A 21,743-nucleotide genomic window follows, 5' to 3' on the forward strand; every position below is an offset into this window, starting at 1 on the left:
GAGTCCCAGAGGCTGCTGAGCTCAGCATGTTGGAGGAGTCCAGAGCACTACAGCTGAGCCTGCCTGGATAAGTCTGGGCCCTGTCTAAACCAGACTTACAGGCTGCTAAATGCTTTACAGTCCAGGCTCAGGAGCAAGTGTAGCCTCAGAAGTATAGTATCTGCCCTTTGAGGTCCTGGAGACGGGGAGCCCGTGGAGAAAGCAGGGCCCGCTCTAGCTTAGTCCTCCCGAGGGCAGGCTGGTTGGCCTGTATTGGGGCCACTGGGACAGGTGGGCCAGCTGACTGTGGAGCCAAGCAGCCTCCACTTGTTGAGATTTCTGCCTGCTTTCCTGGCCCTCACCTGGCTCAGGCTATTAGCACGTGTACAAAGAGAGCTACAAGGGCTGGACTCTGGTCCCTTTATTGAGACTGAGGAGCCAGTGGGTCCATCCAAACAAAAATAAACTTCTCTCCCCAAGCCTGCCAGCAGGCTGAAGTACCCAGCATGTCCTGGCTGGGGCTCATGGCTGCCCCACAAGAGCACAGGTCTGGCTCCTCTGGAGTCAAGGGATACTGACTGTCCAGTATCAGGAGGCCCTAAGTAGGACAGGAAAGTCCCTAGTCTCCAGGAGAGCTGGCCCCGATATCCAAGATCAGCGTTGGGCCTTTGCCGCTCAGTCATCCGTGATGGTAATGACGTCGTACTCGATGCCCTGATGTTGCAGCTGTTGGATGTGTTCAGGCACTGCCTCCTCAGTGCCAAACAAGCCCTGGGCTTGGGCCATGGCAGCATCAGCCACCGCTGCCAGGGGAGGGAAAAGCATAGTAAGCCCAAGGCTTCAGGAGCTAGGCCTGGCCTCAGTTTCCTGACTGTCAGTGTCCAGCCCCATCCATACCTGTAACAGCAGAATGAGCTGCAGCCTCAAGCTGAGCCTGGGTGACAAGCTGCTGGCCTGGGGACACAGGTACATACTGGATCTGGAGAAAGAAGCCAGTAAGAATATAGTACCCACAGGAGCCTCAATATCCCATCTCTGCCTGTACCCCTAAGTACCATACCTGGGACTCCTGCAGGAATGGGGTACCTTGCTCATACTGGATGTGTGTGATCTGGCCTTCCTGGACCTGGAGATAGGAAGCTGGCCAGTGATACTAGAAAGAGGCTGTGCAGCCTTCCTCCAAACCCTATCTTGCCCCAGGCCTGGCCTACCTGGATATGATGGCCATCAGGGACCACAACATACTCCTGAGGCAGCAGGTGCTGGACGCCGTCCTGAGAGATGATATACTGAACCTAACAAAGGAGGGTGAGGCGGGCATTAGGGCTCTACTCAGTGGGAGCTGAGGTAAGTGGGCAGAGCAGAAAAGAAGACACAACTCTGGACACTGGCCCAGGTAGTCTGGAAACTTCTAAGGTGGGCCTTGGTGGGTAAGGAGACAGGAGTTTACCTGGTTGTCAGAAGTCACCAGGTGCTGCACTGTCTGGCCATCTGCCGTGGTGATTTCCTGGATATAGGCAGCTTCCTCCTGTCAAGACCAAGCCCAACTTAGCCACAGTTTTTCATTTATTCTTGTGTTCTGTGTTGTTTTTTGGGTGCGTGTGTGCATGTACCCCTCCCCCTGTATGGAGGCCAGAGGGTCAGAAAAGGATATCAAGCATGGTTCTTCACTTTTTTTTTTTTTTTTTTTTTTTTTTGCCTGTTCTGTTGAGGCAATGTCTCTCCATGAACTGGAGTTCTGGTTTGGCTGGAAGCTACACAAACCCCAGGGATCCTCTTGCCTCCACCCTCCTCAGAGCTGGCCGGGCTTCTAGGAGTGTAAGAAATACCAGACACCTGGCTTGTAACATGGTGGGAGCTGGGATCCAAACTCTGGTCCTCATGATGGTGCAAGGCTTCTAACCATGAGCCCCCTCTCTGTTCCTCTAGCCTCAGGTCTGTCTATCCATCCTCTCTGCAGGGGCTACAGACCTTGCTCTTACCTGATTGGTCACTGTCTGTTCCTGGGCCACAAAGATGTGTTCCTGGTTCAGTGCCTGCTGTAGCCGCTCTGGACCCAGGACCCCGTGACTGGACTGGAGGGCAGCTGGGCAGAGAGGAGGGGGGCTCATTAGGGGTCTCAGAGAAAACGTGAGTGCCTGATCCCTGGGGTTCCCTTGGGCTGTAGTTTTAGCCTTTGAGCTCGATGACCCGCCCTGTGCCCGGGGGTAGCTCACTGTGTAGTGTGGCCAGTGTTTCCTCTTCACCATTGAGGATGATGGTCTGGGCTGGGGCTCGGGATGCAGAAGCTCCAGTCTTTCTCCCATCACTGCTATGTAGCCGCTGGATGTGGAATTTGAGGTGCCCATTTCGGTTGAAACTGAGGAGAGGAAGAGTAAGCGTGAAGTACCTTACCAACTGTGCACAGAAGTCCCCCTACTCCTAGCCACCCCCAGCCTCACCGCTGCCCACAGAGGTGGCATGAGAAAGGCTTCTCATTGGTGTGCGTTAGCATGTGCCGCCTCAGGTCCTTCTTGTTCTTGGAGGCGAAGCTACATTGATTGCACTGGTGAGGCCTTAGGCTTGAGTGCTGCGCCATGTGAGCCTGCACAAGGTAGATACCAAGTATCAATGGGTCAGAATGGAAAGCAACAGTCTCCACCAAAACTCAATGCACATGTCACTGAGGAGGCCAGAGGCTGCGCCATTACACTACTTGGGTAATTTGGGTAACTGTCTCAGTTGGTGGCTTTGTATTGTAACTTACTGGAGAGGAACCTCCTGCATGCAAGGGCTCAGTCCTGTCTAACTGGGCCTTAGCTTTCCCATTGGAGGGTGGGGCTCTAGGCCCTGGCCCCTTACAGAGCTCAGAGGTTGCAGCATGGGGTAGGATCTGGAAACTAGAAATCCTCTGGCAAGTGGAAGGAGCTCAAGAAGTTTATCAGAAGCTGTCCTGCTGTTTTCACACCATCCCACACTAGCCTTGAATGTCTGCCTTCCCACCATCCTCTAGTATCTTAGTTTCCAATCATGCTGTCACACTCTGTGCCTGTGCTCCACAGCCTGGCCCCACTGCTACTTCTGCTGTCTTCCTAGCTACCCATGCCTTGCTGCCCCTGATCTATACTCTCCATCCTTCACCCTGGGAACACAGTCTGGCATTAGTCAGCTAGGATCTTGCTGAGTCAACTCTAACCATAGAGGGGAACAGAGGACCAGGCTTGAGGAGATGCTCAATAAATGGTTCTCACACAAGGATGAAGGCAGTGGCACGGAGGGGGAGCACCTACCCGAACCTCAGGCCATTGGCGAGCATGGAAGGGGCAATCAGGGCACTTGAAGGCAGCAGGCCCAGCATGGGCCCGCTTGTGACTCTCCATTTCTGCTCGGCCAGCAAAGGCCTCTGAGCACACCTTGCAGGAGAACTTCTTTGCTGACAAAGCTGCTGCAGATGGTGGGGAGGTGGGTACTACCAGGCCTACGGTGTTGCTAGTTGCAGGGGGTGGGGTGGGAGAGCCCTGGGGGCCTCCCACATGGTGGGTCTTCATTGGAGATATAACCTCAGGACCATCTCTGGGTGACCCTCCACACTGCAGCAGGGGCCACTTGGCTCCAGAGGTCAGAGTATCTGGACTTGGGAAGGAGATGGAGCCATCTGCAGTCAACTGTAGAAAAACCCACAGCATGAGGTGTTGAGCAGGGGCAGAGGCAGGACACCAGGTGGGGTAGCCACTCCCAATACTCACCTCGATGTGGTGCAACTGGGTCCCATCAGCTGCCATGATGTAGTGGGTGCCAGCCTCCTTGAGAGAATCACTCACAACTACAGCCTGGGCTGCTTCCCCAGGAGATTCTTCACTAAGGGTACAGAGAGTGCAGGCATGAGGTGGGGTTCCAGAAATGGATGAAAGGCTACAAGAATCCCTTCACCAAGCAACAGTCAAGCTGAAGAAGTCTGAGGGAATGTAGGTCTCACTCAATCATTTCTACCCGGGGCCCTCTGTCGCTCCCATAAATGATTACAAAGAGCTCAGTGTTTCACCCTACTCCAGGGGCGACCCCCATTTCCCTTGGTATGGAGAAGACAGCACTCCAGGTGTCCAACTCAGGTCTGGACAAAAGGGATAGGAGAGGCCAGTCAACAGGAGGCTACAGAATGGATCTGCTACCCAACCAAGCAGAGAGGGCAAAGGTTGAGGCAGCCTGTCCAGATGCTGGCTCAGAGCTCCTGACCCTCATTATAGCACAGGTCAGAGTTCCTCAGGTGGCCTAAGAGTTCAGTGAGCAGAGAAACACTTGTCACAGATTTGCACCAGAGGGAAGCTAAGCACAGTTTCAGGCAGTCAATCAACAAAGGAGTCAGTCCACACTTGTTCAAGCACTCAGGACAGAAGAGCTCCTGGGGGCAGAGCGCTGGAGAGAGGGTGCAGCACCTGAGAACACTGGCTGCAGGATGGGTTCCCAGCACCCACAGTCACATGGGATCCTATGCCTTCTGGCCCCAAACTCCACAGGCACTCACATTTAGGGGAAAAAGGTATATAGGGTTGGGAACCAGGGTTCCAAGCCTCACCTGCTAAGCATCTGGCCCAATCTCACTAGCTTGTTTCCACATCTGCAAAAGCAGGGAAACCTGATCTTGTGGATGCTAGCTAGGTAAGATCATTAGTGCAAAGTTCCCAGAACAGCCAATGACCAAAGAACGGTAGCTTCCCATCCTGCACAAGATATAATCTCCTGCTGCCCTGTCACTCTGTACAAATCAGGCCCACGCTCCTGCTAACTGGGTTGGGGCAAGGAGCCCCTCTTAAAGACTGAAAAGAGCCAAGTTACCTGTAAGGTGTGCCAGGAGCTGATGTTCTCTCTTCCAGAGGGGGTGCTGTGATGACACTGTAGCTGGCCCCGCCAAATGGCCCAGATGGCAAGGCAATCTGCTGTAGGTCAGCGGGGGCGAGCTGGCTCTCTGCTGCCACACTGCTCCCTGGCTCTCCCACATGAAGTGTTACCACCTGCTGAGTGGTATCTTCAGGGGAAGGCTGCCTCCCAGTAGATGTCAATTCTGCCTCCACACCCTCTGACTTCACCACAGCCACCTGCAATGACACCAATGGGACAGTTGTCGTCCAAGGCTGTCCTCGTCACATTAAAGCTCACCATCCTACCAGAGCCTCTGCTGTGACCACTAATTTACACATCCCAAGTACTTCCTAAAACACACTCAGCTGGGCACACCTTTAATCCAGCATTCAAGAGGCAGAACCAGGTAGATCTCTGAGAGTTTTTCTGTTTGTTTTTGAGACAGGGTTTCTCTGTGGCTTTGGAGGCTGTCCTGGAACTAGCTCTTGTAGACCAGGCTGGTCTTGAATTCACAGAGATCCACCTGCCTATACCTCCCGAGTGTTGGGAATTAAAGGTGCGCGCCACCACCGCCTGGCTGATCTCTGAGAGTTTGAGGCCAGCCTGGTCTACAAAGCAAGTTCCAGGAGAGTCAGGGGTGTTATATGGGGAAACCCCTTTCTCCAAAACCAAATCAAAACAAAACAAACAAAAAATCAAAACCAAAACCAACCAGACATCCCAAGAGTTCTTGCAAAGCAATTACAAAGGACACTGGCACATTAATAAAAAGGAGAAGGGGACAACATATAATTCAGACTGAACCTTTGGACAGAAATCTAGCCCCTATGTAATTTTTTTTTTTAATTTTTTTTGCTTTTTCTCAAGACAGGGTTTTTCTGTGGCTTTGGAGGCTGTCCCCTGGAACTAGCTCTTGTAGACCAAGGTAGTCTCAATATACATTTTTCCGGTTTTTCAAGACAGGGTTTCTCTGTGTAGCCCTAGCTGTCCTGGAACTCACTCTGCAAACCTGGCTTGGCCTTGAACTCAGAGATCTGGCTGCCTCTGCCTCCGAGTGCTAGCATTAAAGGAGTGCACCACCACCACCCCAACATGTTATGAAGAAAGGCGTGTGCACACAGCAGCCAAGCTACGTATCACACCTGAACAGCAGATCGCTGAGTAGCAGAGCAATCAACTATTCTAAAAGGAGTGTCTGTGTGTTGGTTTGCAGCTAAACAAAATCCTGGAAATCTCTCCTCAGCCACTACCTGGCTATCTGAGGGAAGGGAAGGCATACTCTAGACTTTCACTTTCTGAATTTAACTTTTTGTTACGTTTATGTGTACAGGTGTTTTGCCTATATGTAAGTCTGTGCATCACACATGTCTAGTGACTTCAGAGGCCAGAAGAGAACATTGGATCCCCTGTAGCTGGAGTTAGACAATTGTGAGGGGCCATGTGGATACTATGGATTGAACCTGGGTCTCTACCCAATGCTCTTAACCACTGAGCTAACTCTCCAACTCTGTTTTCTTTTGAGATAGGGTCTCGTGTATCTCACACTGGCCTTCAACTCCTGATGCTCCTGCTTCCTCTGCTCAAGCGCTGGCACTATAGGTCCATGCCCTCCTTGGTCCACACTTCACCTTTCCAAGAGGTTAGGATACAAATTGCTGCTGAGCTTCCCTGTGCTTCAGGGACGGAGGAATGAGGATGAATGGGGGTAGGATATGAGAGGCAAGGCTGCTGAGAGGCAAGATAGAGCTCTGAGCTAGACAAAGCCTTGCGAGTGCTCTGGCTGCAAGTGGTGTTTACACAGGAAGCTGCTCTAGACCCAGGAGCCTGCACAGGGGCAGCAGACACGGTGAGAAATAAGCCAAACAAGAACATGGGAACCACATGCAGCAACACATACTCCATAGCACAGAAACGGAGTGGGGTCTGACTGAGAATGGCCCCACAGGTTAGTCACCAGAGAGTAGAACTCTGAAAATATTAGGAGGCGTGGCCTTATTGGAGTAGGTGTGGTCTCGCTGGAGGAAGGGTGTCATTGGGGGTGGGCGCTAAGATTTCAAAAGTCCATGCCAGGGCCAGTCTCTCTCTTTCTCAGGCTGCAGATCAAGATGTAGCTCTCAGCTACTGCTCAGTGTCACGTTCCCTGCCATAATGACAATGGACTAAGTCTTTGAAACTGTAAGCAAGCCCTCAATTAAATGCTTTCTTTTGTAAGAGTTGCCTTGACCATGGTGTCTCTTCACAGGAATGGAACAGTGACTAAGACAAATGGTCACTGGTAACCAGACAGTGCACTGGGAAAGACTGTCTTCCTTGGCTCCAGAGCCAGTGCCTTCAAGTTTGCTCATCAGGTTTAGGTGGATCTGTCCCCAGCAGGTAGGTTGGAGTCACTACTCTCTTTCATGGCACATTCAGCAGAGCTGGCATGTTTAATAGTTGGGTAGGGGAAGTCCTGGGTGCTTACCTGCAGGGCTGTGGCCCCCAGCTCCCTCTGGGAGCTCATGTTCAGCAGCAGATCCAAGGCTGTCTGAGTGGCCATCGCAGTGGACTCCTCAGCTCCTGGATGGGATGGGACCTGGGCTTGAGAACAGGCTGGACAACTGGCACCCAATGTCACCCATGTCACCTTCCCACCCTACTCCCTGCTTTCAAGGCTCACCTTGCTGGTAGATGATTGTGGCCCCACCTAGAGCATCAGGACAGAGCAGTGGGGGAGTCTCAGGTGACTGGAAAGGTGCAGGCTCTTGGGGGACCTGGGGAGGGGAAGGAGTCAAACCTGAGGTGGAGGCAAACCCAAGTGCGTTTCCCAAGCATATCTGATGTCATCATTTCCCATAAGTCCCTTGTTTATCTCATTGTTCGTATGTTAGATTTTCGAGACAGGGTTTCTCTATATTGCTTTGGAGCCTGTCCTGGAACTCACTCTGTAGACCAGGTTGGCCTGGAACTCATACTGATTCACCTGCCTCTGCCTCCCGAGTGCTGGGGTTAAAGGCGTATGCCACCAATGCCTGACCCCTCACCAGTTTTTTTTAAATGATTTATTTATTTCATGTGCATTCATGTTTTTCCTGCATCTATGTTTGTGTGAAGTTGTTGGGTCCTCTGAAACTAGAATTACAGGCAGTTATGAGCTGCCCTGTGGGTCAGGGGAATTGAACCCCGGTCCTCTGAATAGCAGCCAGTGCTCTTAACCACTGAGTATCTCTCCAGCCCCTCCCTTACTGTTTTTAAAGTTATTTACCAGCTCAGTGGAATGATGAGGCTCAGAAATGAGAAGGCTTGGGACAGGTGCCCGAGACCACCAATCCCAGTACAATCCGTGTGGTTATCTTCCTAGGGCCACTGGGCGTCCCATGACAGAGTAATAGCTGCCTTCCCCACATCCTCCTCTTTAATATAATAAAATTACATTATATCTGGGGCCACAGTGCACTTATGGGTATCAGAGAACCACTTTGGGAAGTCATTTCTACACTTCCACCACACAGGACCTGGGAATCCAAATCAGGTCATAAGGCTTCACAACAAGCGCCCTAACTTGCTAAACTGTCTCACAAACACCTTCTTTCTTGTCAACAGTGTGCCCACCTACAAGACGATACTACTCAGCATCCCATGGCTCTACAAGTGTAGCCTTCCAGTAAAGTTCATGAGGAAGACGCGGATAGGTGACAGCAAGCATCGTTTTTACCATCTCCCAGCCCCTCCTTTCCCTCCTGGCCTGGGATGTGGCTGGGAAGGTGTTCCTAAAGCCCTGATGGCCCTCGATAAAGACCAGAGATAGATCCTGGGATGTTGTTCAAAAATCCCTGACCACCAGGATTGGGGCCAGAGCAGCTCAGGACTGCTGAGCTTGCAATTATTTCGCATCTCAGAAAAATAAGCTACTGTTGTAGTAATTAAGCTATTGGTCTATTTGCTGTTTAGACCAGCACTGGAACGCTACCCTCCTCTAAGTTCAGAACTGTACCCACAACTTGGCTGGTGTCAACCACAGTGCCAGAGGCAGGGACACCCTGTTGGATCACAATGTGCAAAGGAGACACTGCTCCCACTGCGTGTGCTGCCTCCTGGCAGGGCCTACCTGGGGTCCTGGTGAGCTGGAGGCGAGGCCAGGGGCCCCAGTGTGCTGCTGCTTCAGCTCTTCTATCTGCTGCAGGGAGAAGAAGGGGCGGCGGCGGGAGGGGGGGTCCTCAGGGTGGCGCCGTCCCCACTCCTCAAAGCTGTTTGCATGGCGGCACCGCACGTGCAGGCGCAGGTTTTTCTTGTGGCGAGTGCTGAAGTGGCAGTACTCACAGGCAAAGGGCTTGGCCCCTGCGGGCATAGGGGAATGCTTGTACCCATGCAGCCCTCCAAGAGGCCATCTTCTGGCCTTGGAGAACCCTAAACTCATTCTAGCGAGTCATTACCTTGCTTGGACAAACCCTGCTGTCCACTCTGGTAGACTAGAGTAGAAATGACCAGGGACAGTCCACATTTACTCTTTCTGCTAGGGTCAACTCTCAAGGTCCCCTTCCTAACCATGACAACAGATACCCTCCACTTCCCTCTAACTAGGGCAGAGAAAGCAAGCTGCTCCAGCAGGGCTCAGGAGCAAGGCCATGCCACGGGAATCCCTTTATAGCACAAGGATAAGTCTATCTGTGGCCTGGGCTGGGAGGGGCAAAGAGAGCCCAGCTCTGATAGGAGTGTTGGGATTGGAGCGTTGGCCTGACCTGTGTGCTTGACAGCCACATGGGACAGCAGGAAGTCCTCACGGAAGGTTCGGTAGGGACAAAAGCTGCATCTGAAGGGCTTGTCGCTAACATGGGACAACTGGTGGTTCAACAGTGCCTTCTTGTCGTCACAAACAAACTCGCAGAACTCACATTTGAACCTGGACGAAGTTTACAGGGAGCTCAGAAATAGGAGGGGTTCCTTCCTGACCCAGGGACCTTGGGTGGGGACATACCTGCGGTTGGCAACAGCCTGGATGTGTGTGAGCAGGTGCATTTTGAAGGTGTAGCGCTTCTTAAAGGACTTTCCGCACTGAGGGTCGGGAAGGTAGAATTAGATGGGGATGGCCCAGGGAAGACCCTGCCTCCAGCCACAGCTCCCTGACCCACCCACCTTATCACACATGTGTGGCTTCTCAGTGCTGTGAGTCTTCATGTGCTGCGTCAGTCTCTTTTGCATGGGGTACACACGGCCACACACTGGGCAAGGGAAAGAGCTCAGCTTTGGGGTCTGGGAAGGTATAACGAGAGGTCAGAGGGAGAGACAGGGACAGAGCAGGAAGCCCTCACCTCCTGATCACCACCCCTAGCAGGGGTCCAGGGCCCTTCCCAGGCCAAGGTCCCACACTCACCGGATCTGGCCTCTTCTTTCTGGGAAAGGAGAAACAAGTGTCACACCACAGCTTCCCTACGGCCATCTGGTCTCAGTCCTGACCACCCCTCCTTGTTACCCAGGCCCTCTTCTGAACCCATGGAAACCCAGTGGGTGTCCACTGGAAAGAAGGCTAAGGCTTCACAAGTGACATGCTCTGTGCTGGTTGAACGGGTCATGGCCCTCTTCCTTCATTCCCAAAACACATTTTTGCACTAGAGGCTCCAGGAAACCCCACGGGAAAAAGTCCTAGAGAACAGGCTTCAACCTGGTAACCGGAACCCTAGCAGGCTACACAATCCCTTCTCTTTCAAGAAATCTGCAAGCATCTTGGAAAACTGTCACACACCCTGGTTTCAGGACCCCATGGGTCCACCCTCTGCTCACAGGTCATATGCCAAAGAAGCCAACAGGTCTTTGCCGAAGCCACAGGCCTAGCTGGAACTCACTGAGGAACCACCAGGTGTGAAATATGATTTGCTCAGTCCTAATCTGCTTTTAGCACTGAGGGCGGGGCTGCACCTGACCATCACAAGACTTTCTAATCACCTATGAACCCTGCAGTACACAACTCCTTCAGATCCCTTAACATTGTCTCTACTTTCCAGATGAGACACTACAGCTCCCACTTGAAGGAAGAGCCAGGCCCCGGCCTTAAGAAATCTGGGACCAATGATCAGGTAGGATTCATCTTGCTTCTCTTACTGTTTGTAACACCATGTGAATGAGATATGACCAGAGCAGGTGTGCTACAGAGGACCTATGGTACTTCTGACCACGTGTTCTCCCTGCCTGGATTCCACTGCCCCCATATAACTCACTAACCGGTCCCGGCTGTGCACGGCCGCATGTCGGATGACATCCTTCCGGTAGACACTGGTGTAGCTGCATTCGTCACACTTGTAGGGCTTGCTGCCCACATGGTTGAACATGTGCTCCTGAGAGAGACAGATGGGGCTGGAGGCTCTGCTTCCCCTCCCTCTTCCCCATGCCCACCCTCACTCATAGCCTTGGGGTCTGCTGCCTGGCTGGAGACTCTTCCCAGTCTTTGTGCTGGCTTACCATCTGAGCAAAAAGGAAATGAAGGCTCGAGAGGGAAGGGACCTTGTGACAGGAGGACTTGGGGCTGGGCAATGCGGCTCTATAGCCCATGCCTTCTGCACTGCACGATGGGACAGTCCCCTGAGGAGCCTACAAAACAACTCCAGGTCTGTGTGTTCTATGTGGGAAAAAGCACAGGACTGTCCACCAGGGCCTGAAGGACGAGTCTACACTCCACCTTGCCACGGCATGCGTGCAACCAAGTTGCAATTCTGCAGCAAATTGGTACAGTCAACACCTGGAACCTCACAGAGGCACAAAATGACAAAAAAAGGCGTGGGCTGCTGTTGGCCCACACCTCTGGAGAGGAAAGAAGCAGTTCCCTGAGATATACCACTGCCACCTGCTGGGAGGACTCAAATACTGTGAGGGAACCACCCACCTGGCCAGTAAGGTGTCACCCACTGGACACCCTGTCAACTGCCTGTGGCAGCCCTCCACAGGCCCCCATGTGCCAGCATCCTTTACAAGCAACGCCACACCTTCCTGCTCTGTGACCCCTCTGGACAACACACCTTGAGTGAGGACCAGCGGCGGGAGCGGTAGCTACATTGCAGGCACTTGAAGAGTTGTGGGTCACCAGCTTCATGGGAATTGACATGGAAGCGCAGGTCCTCAAGGGACAGGAAGCGTGAGCCACATATGCGGCATAGGTAAGGCCTGAGCAGTGGCTTGGGCGACTTGTAGTAGTACCTGTCGGGAAAGGATGGAGAGGCCACTGGTTGGGCTGCAGGCCCAGGGAACAAGCCCCAGCCTGTCAAGCTCACTCTGCAACACTCTACCTACTTGCGGTATTTTTTCCCTAAGAACCTCCTGGAGGGTCGCCCTCGGCGGCGGGGTGGGGCATCAGGCTCATCCTTGCAAGAGTGGGATGCGTTTTCAGCATCTGACTGACTCACACCAGATTCCACTGGGCCCCTCCCCATCTTGCCCCATAGGCATCTTGGGCCAGAGGAGCTGGGAGCCTCGAGATCCTGCAGTTCTGGAGAGTTCTGTGTGCTCTGGGAACTCACCAGAGGCTCTCCTACACCTGTCACGACACAAAGATCACAATCAGTCACACACTCCAGGACCAGAGGTCAGTCAACTCCCAAAGCTGCCCAGTGATGGGCACACCAACCACAGAATGGACACAGGTAGCCCATGGTCAGAGGACAGTGCAGATGTCAGCCTGCTCCTGACCTACTCAGCACAGCAGGACAGATATGGGACAGTATCTCAGCAACAGCTCAGACAGCCAGGTACTAGACTCAGCAACCTCACTGACTCCCTTCCTGAGTCTCATCTCACAACTGGTCTAACGACCCACAGGGACACTGGGTTTGGGAGACAACAGTGACGTTGACACTGGAAAACCTGGAATACCCTTATGAGGTTGGTGACCCAAGAGAGGGTCCATGGCAAGAGGACTTCCATGGATAACTTATAAACTCTCTGAAGTCTAATCCAAATGTGAATTTTTTTTGTTTTTGCTTTTGGACACAGGGTTTCTCTGTGTGGCTTTGGAACTAGCTCTTGTAGACCAGCCTGGTGTCGAACTCACAGAGATTCGCCTGCCTCTGCCTCCCGAGTGCTGGGATTAAAGGTGTTGCCCCACCACCACCTGGTGTGATTTCAAACTGTTTAAAAATACTATTCCAAGGGCTAGAATGATGACTCGGTGATTAAGAGCACTGGCTGCTCTTCCAGAGGACCCAAGTTCAATTCCCTGCACTCACATGGCAACTTACAACTGTCTAACTCAGTCCCAGGGGATCTGAAGCCTCCAGATACTGAATGCTCATGGTAAATAAACATGCATACAGGCAAAACACCCAAACAAGTAAAAATAAGTAGAAACAAACAAACAAACATCAACTACTTTAAGGCTGGAGGTGTGTGACCCAGGGTTAGAGCACTTGCCTGGCATGCACAACACCATGGCTTGCATCCATCCCTGGAACCATCAACAAGTTTTACTACTTTAAATATTAAGGATGACCAACTAGTGTGGCCCCCATTAATCTTTGAACTTAGAAAGCAGATCTTTGAGTTCAAGGCCAGTCTAGCTACACAATGATTTCAAGGCCTGCTGGAGCTACACAGTGAGACCCTGTGTCAAAAAAACCCACCACAACAAAATAAACAGAAAGAATGGGTATGAGGGCTTAGTGAATAAACAAAGCCTGACACCTGAGTTCAAGCCCCAGGGTCCACAGGGTGAAAGAGAACCAATTTCCATAAGCTGTCTCCTGATTTGCCCATGCCCCACATGGCAGGCTTGTGCACACACACAATATGTACTTTCTTTTTAAAAAATGTTTTATGTAGGAGTACACCTGCTCACCAGAAGAGGGCATCAGACTGCACTATAGATGGTTGTGAGCCACCATGTGGTTGCTGGGAATTGAACTCAGGTCCTCTGGAAGTAAGGACCTCTGACCAGCTTAGTCGCTGGCCATCTCTCCAGCCCTTGTTTTTGCTTTTAATTAAGAATGATACAGACTGGAAGCAGTGTGTCCTTTGTGTGTGCTGTACAAGTGTGATGGTACCTGTTCTTGGACCAGAAAGACCACAGGAGGATATCAGGTCTTCTGCTCTTTATTCTTTGCCTACTCACTTGACACAGAGTCTCCCGTGAAGCAGAAGCTCCACACTGGCTGGCCGGCCAATGAATTCCAAGGATCGATGTTTGTGCACCCCCAATACTGGGAACGCAGGCACACAGCCGCCTCAAGTGTTCCTTCCGTGGGTGCCGGCCTTCAACTCTTTTCATGTTTTCACAGCAAGTTCTCTCCCCACTGGGCCATTTCCCTGGCCCTGGAACCAGTGTCATCCTTCTCATTGTAAACCACTGCCTGGGTGGGGTGTATTTACTTTTCTGCACACTACAGTTCTTCTGGAGACTCCAGAATCTACCTCCAAACTGTACAGACACAGTGGCTACACAGGCAGACACTGTACAGACACAGTGGCTACACAGGCAGACACTGTCACCCTCCACTCACACACAAGAGACCCAAGAGGCAAAGTGACACACTCTGGTCAGAGCTTGTACTCACATCCATGACAAGTAATCCCTCTAGGAACACAGCGGCCACCAGGTCTTAGTTTTCTCTTCTCACTCCAGTGCCACTTAAGGCTTTTTACTGGTTCACTTATAAAGGCTCAACCCCTTCTCCCGCTATGATAATTTGACACTGGAAGGCATCTGCCTAAAGCCTAAACAATCACCAAGGTTGGCTTTCTCTGCTGGCCGGGGCAGGAGGCTCCTTTCTGTGAAGCCTGAAACCAGTGGATTGAGACTGCGGTTTTGCACGTCACACACTCAGTCTCCCAAGTACCCAGGAGCATCAGGCAGCAGAGCCACGTGTCTGTCACCCACACACAGCCGTCCCGTGACCAAGTCTTACCATCATAGAAGTCTGCAGTCTCTAGGCGGGGCAGCTTTCGGGGTCGGCCAGGCCTCCTTCGAGGTCTAGGGGTGCTGGGGGTGGGACGCTGGAGCCGTAGCTGCCGGCCGCGGGGCTCGTCCTCAGCTGGATTGTAGTCACTGTCCTCTGTGGAGACAAAGGACGTGTGTAGATCCACACTCCTGAAAATGCCACCTCCCCATCACTTGTCTCTCCCCCAGTGAGGACCCCTCCCCCTCCAAAAAGCCGCTGCACCTCCCCACAGAGCGCCACCCTTCCTTTCCCTGCAGCCTTCCTGGCACCTGCCAACAGCTCATCATAATGTAAGCACGAAGAGGGACCTGGTTCTCAAGCCACTGGTAGAAAACAGGCAATGAGCACTGAGACTACAAACCACCAAACTGAAGTGTCCCACCTGGTGGACAATAGCCACACGTGGCCATTCGGCTAGGTGGTGACAGCACACACCTTTAACCCCAGTACTCGGGAGGCAGAGGCAGATGGATCTCTGTGAGTTCAAGGCCTGCCTGGTCTACAGAGTGAGTTCCAGAACAGGCTCCAAAGCTACACATAGAAACCATGTTTTGAGCCGGGCGGTGGTGGCGCACGCCTTTAATCCCAGCACTCGGGAGGCAGAGGAACTCTGTGAGTTCGAGGCCGGGCTGGACCGACAGCCTCCAAAACAATACAGAGAAACCCTGTCTCGTAAACCAAAAAAAAAAAAAAAAAAAAGAAACCATGTTTTGAAAAACAAAACAACACACACACACACCACACCCCTAAACAAACACAAACACAACTGTAAAATGAGTGAGCCTGGTTCAACTCAGAAAAACTTAGTTACAAATGCATACTAGGACAGGAGAAAAAGGTAAGCAGCCAGCTATGGTGGCACACACCTATTATCTCAACATTCAGGAGGAGCAAGTCTGAGGTCAAAGGGCTACACAGGAAAATTTCACCTCAAAAAACTAGGTAGGGGGGCGACGACGACTGGAGAGATGGCTCATTTGCTGCTTTTGCAGAGGACCCAAATTCAGTTCCTAACATCCATGTGCAACAGCTTACAACTAACTGTAACTCCAGCTCTAGGGGACATAACACCCTCCTGGCAGCTAGAGGTACTGCACTAAAGATGCATATACCAACACACAGACATACACATAATTAAAACCACCACCAAAAACTTCTAGAAAAGCAAGGGGCTGGGGAAATGGCCAAATCAATGGAGCACTTGCTGCCAGGCATGAAGATCTGAGTTCAGCTTCCCAGAACCCATCTCAAAAGCTGTGCAGACAGTGGGTGCCAATAATCCCACCACCAGAGACACAGACAAGATGGTCCCTGGTACTTCCTGGCTAGCCAGTCAAGCAGAAACAGCAAGTTCTAGGTTCAGTGATAGACCCTGTCTCAAAAAGTAAGGCAGAGAACAATGAGGAAATAAATCATCTGATACCAACCTCTGGCCTGCAATAGCATCCACACGAACTTTTCTCTGTGTGTGGGTGTGTGTGAAACATTTTATTGGTTTTAACTGGTGTCTCAAGCAGGCCAGGTTGGCCTCTAACTATGTAGTGAGAGTGACCATGAACTCCTGATCTTCCTGCCTGTACTTCAGGTACCACTGAGTCTGGTTTTACTAATAGTTATTATGACCATACATGGAATCATTTTAGATACATAGGTAAATAAATTGTGACTATTGAAGCTATGAAAAGTGCACATGTCTTTGCTTGCGTTCTATTTCTTCTGCTGTTCTAATTTTCAGTATGCGGCCTGTCCCAAAGCCTGACTTCCTTGTGTCCTGGAGGGGCACTGGTGTTGTCTCCCTCCAGGTTGGCAGCCAGGAGCTCAGTATTTGTGGATGAGTGTGTGGACAGAGGCTACCCTAGACAGTAGCTTACCCTCTAGATCATCAATGGCCCCAGCATCTACGATGTCGTCCTCCTCCTCCTCCTCTGGACCCTCCTCCTCTGTGGACTTGGTAGATGTGCCCCACTTCCGCAGACGGCCCCTTTTACCAGCTGCTGCTGCTGTTGCTGCTGCTGCTGCTGCTGCAAGAGTAAACAAGCTGCTGTGTCTGGCTGCGAGTCCTCCCCATCAGCCTCACTGGCTGTGTCCTCCCCATCAGCCTCACTGGCTGTGTCCTCCCCATCAGCCTCACTGGCTGTGTCCTCCCCATCAGCCTCACTGGCTGTGTCCTCCCCCTCAGCCTCACTGGCTGTGTCCTCCCCCTCAGCCTCACTGGCTGTGTCCTCCCCCTCAGCCTCACTGGCTGTGTCCTCCCCCTCAGCCTCACTGGCTGTGTCCTCCCCCTCAGCCTCACTGGCTGTGTCCTCCCCCTCAGCCTCACTGGCTGGCAGCCGCAGATGTACCTGGGCGGAGGTGGCGCTCCCGCATGTGGCGCAGCAGCGTGGCCTTGGTGCTGCTCCGGTACTGGCACATCTTGCACTTGAACTGCTGCACAACCACCACTTCCATCATGGCCTCCAGGCTCTGCAGGTCCAGCTCGTCAGTGCCACAGGCTGGCAGTGGCTCTGCCAGAGAGCTGGGCTCTCCCTGGGGCTCCTCGAGGCATGTAGACGTGGGTGTGGGGCCATCGGCCAGGGTTTCAATGGCTGCCAGACTGTTGGCCAGGGTGGAAGTAGACATTGGTGATGTCATGGGAGCACCTGAGGACAGGAGAGAAAACAGAAGGCAGGACTGCCCGTGAGCTTCAGCTGCTCTTTCCAGGCAGGCCCAAATTCCCCAGAGATGCCACCTTGTCAAAGGCCAGGGCAATGGCTAACCCTCTAGGGTGACATGGTCCACCTACTCTGATCTATTGCTCCCTAGGACTGGCAACAGGGTTCATACCATCATCTGGGCCCTGCAGGATCAGATACTGAGTGGTTTCAGCTCCTCCTTCTTCAGCACTGGTCACAGTGATGCATCCTGGCAGAAAAGGCAGGGAGTGACTGATGGTCCTCAGAGGGATCCTGGCTGTAGGCCCACACCTTGGGCTCTAGCTGCATCACCCCCTTGAGCTATGGGTACTTCCACTGCAGGCTGGGGGATGTCTGGTGAGGTGATCTGCTAGCCCAGGCATCAATGCAGTGCCCAGTCTTTGATAAGTGGGTCTACAGTATCTTCCTCTGCCCTCTCCACACTTCCTCAGGATATAGATCCTGAACTGTCTTTTTCAGAGTGCTTCTCAGACCATGCCGGAGCTCTGTGAGGTGCTGGGGCCTCTATGCATGTCACTAACCATAAAAGACCTAGCACAGGGGCTGGAGAGATGGCTCAGCAGCTAAGAGCACTGACTGTTCTTCTAGAGGTCCTAAGTTCAATTCCCGGCAACCACAGGGCGGCTGACAACCACCTTGAATGAGGTCTCGTGCCCTCTGCTGGCATGCAGGCAGAAGACTGTATACACAATAAACAAAACAAAAAACAAAAAACCTAGCACAGTGGCTTGAACTCAGGATCACCTATCTGGGCTTACTGCCTGGACCACCCTCCACTTACCAGTGTCACTGGGTAAGTCATTTTTGTGTCTGCTGTGCCCTTAATTCTCACGTGGGCCAGGTTAATGACAGCCATCTCATCTGGGCATAACTACAAGATCTGTGACCACCTGTGTATCAAGTGTTTATACTTGTTCCCCTCACAAAGCCAGATACAACTGCTTCTACTTTTAAGAATGCATTACTGTTGCATGATCACTGTGCGTATATGTGCATGTATGTGGAAGAGACTTTCTGGAAACGGTTCTTCCCTTTCACTGTTGGTGGGTTCAGGAGTGGCCACCAGGCTTGCCTGGCAAGCATTTCCACTAGCCGAGCCATCTAAAGACCTGGCTACAACTATCTCTACTCCTGAGTGCTGTGTCACCCAGGCATCATACTGAGAACTCACGTGGCATCCTGTTAGATCTTTGTGTTAATTACCACTAAGGAATAGCTATCGGTTCACCTTACACATCCCACAGTAGGTAATAACCTTCACCCACACAGCTGGCTGTGGGGTTCTGCAGGGCCATACCCTCTCCCTACTCACTCTGGATGAGGTCTGGGCCAATGGTAGACTCGATGATCTTGTCAATGGCAGCACCTAGGTCTGAAGAGGAAGCCGCGCAGTCTGATCCCAGCATGCTGGGGTCTTGGAGAACACTGGAATGCACCAGGGCTGGGGGGCCACCTGGCACCTCTGCCACTGTTCCCCGGGACACAGAAGATGAATCAGGGAGGTAGCCATGAGGCAACGGGTCTGTGGAAATGCTCTCGGATACCTCCTCCTAGGAGCAGGAAGCAGGGGGCAGGTCAGGAGCCAGGGATGAGGCAGGCCAGAGCAGTCTACAGATCCCCAACACAAAGCAAGTGAAGCCACCCACACTTCCACCCCACAAAGGACTAGGAGAGCTCTCCAGGCACTGAGAGCCCTTATAAAGCCCAGGGTTGTGGTCAGGCACTACCCCAGGCTGAAAGAAGGACCTCTTTAGACCACACACAGCAGCCAGGAGGGACAACTTTCGCTGGGCTTTTGCATAAACTGCTCCCTCTGCCTCAGACTCTTCCATCATCATCTATTGCCAGCTTGCACCCCGTCTTCTCACACCGTTTAGCGGCTCCTTCCTCCAGGAAGCCAAGCTGGACTACTTAGGACTTTCTCCACACACACTCTACAGCGACATTGTCACCTCCACTGCACTGGCAATGATGACAGGTTGGTCTACACTCTCAGGCCAAACCCCTGCACCGTATGTAATACTTTCCACACTAGGTTATGCCCTCTGCAAGGACCTGGACCACCCCTGTCCCGTCCCTAGCTGTAATCCCGTAATTTAGCGTGTGTTCAGACTCAAAGGAGGTCCATTTCTGCTGACTCAGTGAAAGCCTGAACTGCACATCGAGGGCCACTGCTCAGTAGTCTCCATCAGTGGCGTCCAGATACAAGCACTTATCTTGCAAAATTACTCACTGAAGACACAAACGTACTTCTGACTCTCACTTGACAGAGGGGTGAGGTGAGGGCTAGACGCTGGATAGCTCACTCGGGATCACAAAGTACTGGGTCAGGAAGAGATGGCTCAGGGTGTTTTTTTCCCTTACAGCCCAGCACCCATAGAATCAGGCATTGCCATCCCACTTGACAGATGGGAAGACTAAGGTTACTGTGAACCAGAAGCGGCTGATAAGAGCATGAAGGCTCTGGGTAGGGCAATGGATAATAAGTCCTGGATCTGCCCACGTGCTCTGCCTCGGTTTCCCTTTTTGCAGGATGTAGAAACAAGTGGTTTTAGGTTCGTCCCTTAACTACGGGGTTTCTCAAAACAAAGCAAAACCTACCACGGCAGTTTGGCAACAACACATATTTTCTACAAGGCAGCTTTGCTGGATGGTCCCCTTGCCCACACCGTCCTGCCTGGTCCATACCACAGAGCGGCTGCCACTGTCTGAGCTCTGCCCCACGCCAGAGTCGTCGGCCTCCGTTAATCCTGGGGCGGTCGCCGCATCGCTGCTGTCCGCGGACACGGCTTCCGAGGTGCCCACACCCAGGCCGCTCTCAGAGGGCTCCTCGGGCTGGCCGGGCCGAGGGGCCGCGTCGCTACTGCTCTCCACCTCGTTCTCCTCCATTGGGTCGGGGGACCGCCTGACAGCGACGCGCGGGGTACGAGGCTTTCACTCTGCCAGAAGATAGGACCATGGCTGCAACAAGTGGTCCACCTTTCGGGGCCGGCCAAGCCGTACCCACCCGCATGCATCGGCGTGCCCATTCCGCAGATGCACAGACTGAGCGTCCGACCAGACAGGGCGGGCGGGGTTTCCTCGAGTCCTGGAAAGGGAAGCTTCCAGAAGAGGCCAGGGAAGCCTCGCCTCTCAGGCTAGGGCCCCTCTGGGAAAGGTGGTCGCGACGGGTGATCGCCGCCCTCTGCTCCTCCCAGAGGCGTGGATCACCCTCCGACCCAGGGCGGGCACAGCGGTTCAGCCCTTCGGACCCCGCGTCCCCTCGGATGAGGAGCCAGTGGTACAGCCCGCAGGCCCCCGGGGTCAGTGGTTCGCTCCCCCTCCCCGGGCTCCCCTGCGGAGGGGGCTGACAGCGACGGTCTCGGGGCTTGGTGACTGGGGCTGTCCCCGGCGCTGCCTGAGCTCCAGGCCCGACGCCATCTTGTGGCGGTGCCGGGTTTCCGCTCAGGCAAATGCGAAAGCGGCTAAAGGGCCTGGGACCCCGGGGCCCTGTTCGGACAGCCCCGCCGGCCCGGGAGCTCGCCACCCGGCAGCCCCGCGGTAGGGCCCGAGTGCACGGCGGTGTGCAGTGGGGCGGCCCGCCGCCGGCCCTCGCTAACCTGAGCCGCTAGCTGCTGCGTCGCTCTCCGGCTCCGGCATCGACGAGGTCGCCATCCTCTCACCCCCGTCGCGGAGGAACCCATCAGCCTCCCTTGAACCGGGACTACTTGCGCCGCCGCCCCCGTGGAAAGACAGATTTGCGGGGCTTTAGAAGTTCTCTCAGAGGGCTCAGAAGCGTAGTCGGGTCCAGAAAGACTCTAGAAGTGTATGTGCTGCCTAGCCTGAGGGGTGAGGTCAGCTGGGGACGGGGACTACTTTTCCTCGTGGCGGATGGTTACATAGGAAGTGCGGTGACGTCACGCAGGTCCCTCCGAGGCTCGCAGGATGAGGCGCGGCGGAGGCGCCTGTCGCTTGTGGGCGTGGCTCCCGGCGTCTGGCCACACCTCCTGGGGTCGCTTGGGGGAGGCGTCGCCGCCCTGGATGGCTTAGAGGTGTCGAGGGGCGGAAACGTCAGCCATTTTCCTGGCTTTTCGCCTATGACTTAAAGCTCCTCTCTAGCCCGATCGGGTCCTCCCGGGTTAGTTTGCTGTGCGGTGGGGAGGGGAGCGTATACTGATGGGGAAACGGGTTTGAGGACAGGAAAGGCTGGACCGGAGTCACTAAGGGGGCTTCGGGATAGGGTGATCGCGGAGATCAGGATTTTAGAAAAGTTAATGTTTGGCCCATAGTGCGCTCTGCAGCTGTGTCCCGGTCCCCGCCCCCCCCCCCCCCCCACACTCCGTCTCTGACCAGACCTCTGCCT

General features: G+C 53.4%; 1 protein-coding gene across 3 annotated transcripts; it reads right to left on the reverse strand.

Moving 5' to 3' along the window:
• Positions 1 to 385: 385 nt before the first annotated feature.
• Positions 386 to 21,260, reverse strand: Znf335 (zinc finger protein 335). 3 transcript variants are annotated; one of them, XM_040733081.1, is made up of 28 exons: positions 21,001 to 21,260; positions 20,090 to 20,340; positions 18,714 to 18,951; positions 17,532 to 17,609; positions 17,051 to 17,347; positions 16,580 to 16,726; positions 14,676 to 14,822; positions 12,070 to 12,313; positions 11,799 to 11,976; positions 11,008 to 11,120; positions 10,163 to 10,181; positions 9,925 to 10,041; positions 9,767 to 9,843; positions 9,531 to 9,691; positions 8,900 to 9,129; positions 7,472 to 7,565; positions 7,277 to 7,371; positions 4,792 to 5,051; positions 3,705 to 3,816; positions 3,249 to 3,623; positions 2,421 to 2,563; positions 2,196 to 2,338; positions 1,962 to 2,065; positions 1,430 to 1,507; positions 1,191 to 1,274; positions 1,040 to 1,105; positions 877 to 958; positions 386 to 782 (listed from the first exon to the last, which is right to left on the reverse strand). In XM_040733081.1, the coding sequence occupies exons 2-28, from the start codon at positions 20,288 to 20,290 to the stop codon at positions 655 to 657; spliced, it is 4,011 nt and encodes a 1,336-aa protein (XP_040589015.1). In that variant the 5' UTR covers positions 20,291 to 20,340; positions 21,001 to 21,260; the 3' UTR covers positions 386 to 654. The 3 variants fall into 3 exon arrangements, with proteins under 3 accessions (XP_040589015.1, XP_012979883.1, XP_040589016.1); XM_013124429.3 differs by having other exon boundaries at positions 16,580 to 16,729; positions 21,001 to 21,259; XM_040733082.1 differs by lacking the exon at positions 17,532 to 17,609 and having other exon boundaries at positions 16,580 to 16,729.
• Between the last annotated feature and the right edge of the window lie 483 nt (positions 21,261 to 21,743).

The sequence above is a fragment of the Mesocricetus auratus genome, unplaced genomic scaffold, assembly GCF_017639785.1.
Source record: "Mesocricetus auratus isolate SY011 unplaced genomic scaffold, BCM_Maur_2.0 Super-Scaffold_100028, whole genome shotgun sequence".
NCBI classification, from domain to species: domain Eukaryota; kingdom Metazoa; phylum Chordata; class Mammalia; order Rodentia; family Cricetidae; genus Mesocricetus; species Mesocricetus auratus.

Bases quoted from the DNA above. Each gene is read 5' to 3' on its own strand.
- Znf335 (XM_013124429.3), bottom strand. From the start codon at position 20,290: ATGGAGGAGAACGAGGTGGAGAGCAGTAGCGACGCGGCCCCTCGGCCC. The intron at 17,610-18,713 runs GTGAGTAGGGAG...CTTTTCTGCCAG, and splicing joins TGGCCCAGACCTCATCCAGA to GATGCATCACTGTGACCAGT. The intron at 17,348-17,531 runs GTATGAACCCTG...TCCTGTCCTCAG, and splicing joins CCTGCAGGGCCCAGATGATG to GTGCTCCCATGACATCACCA.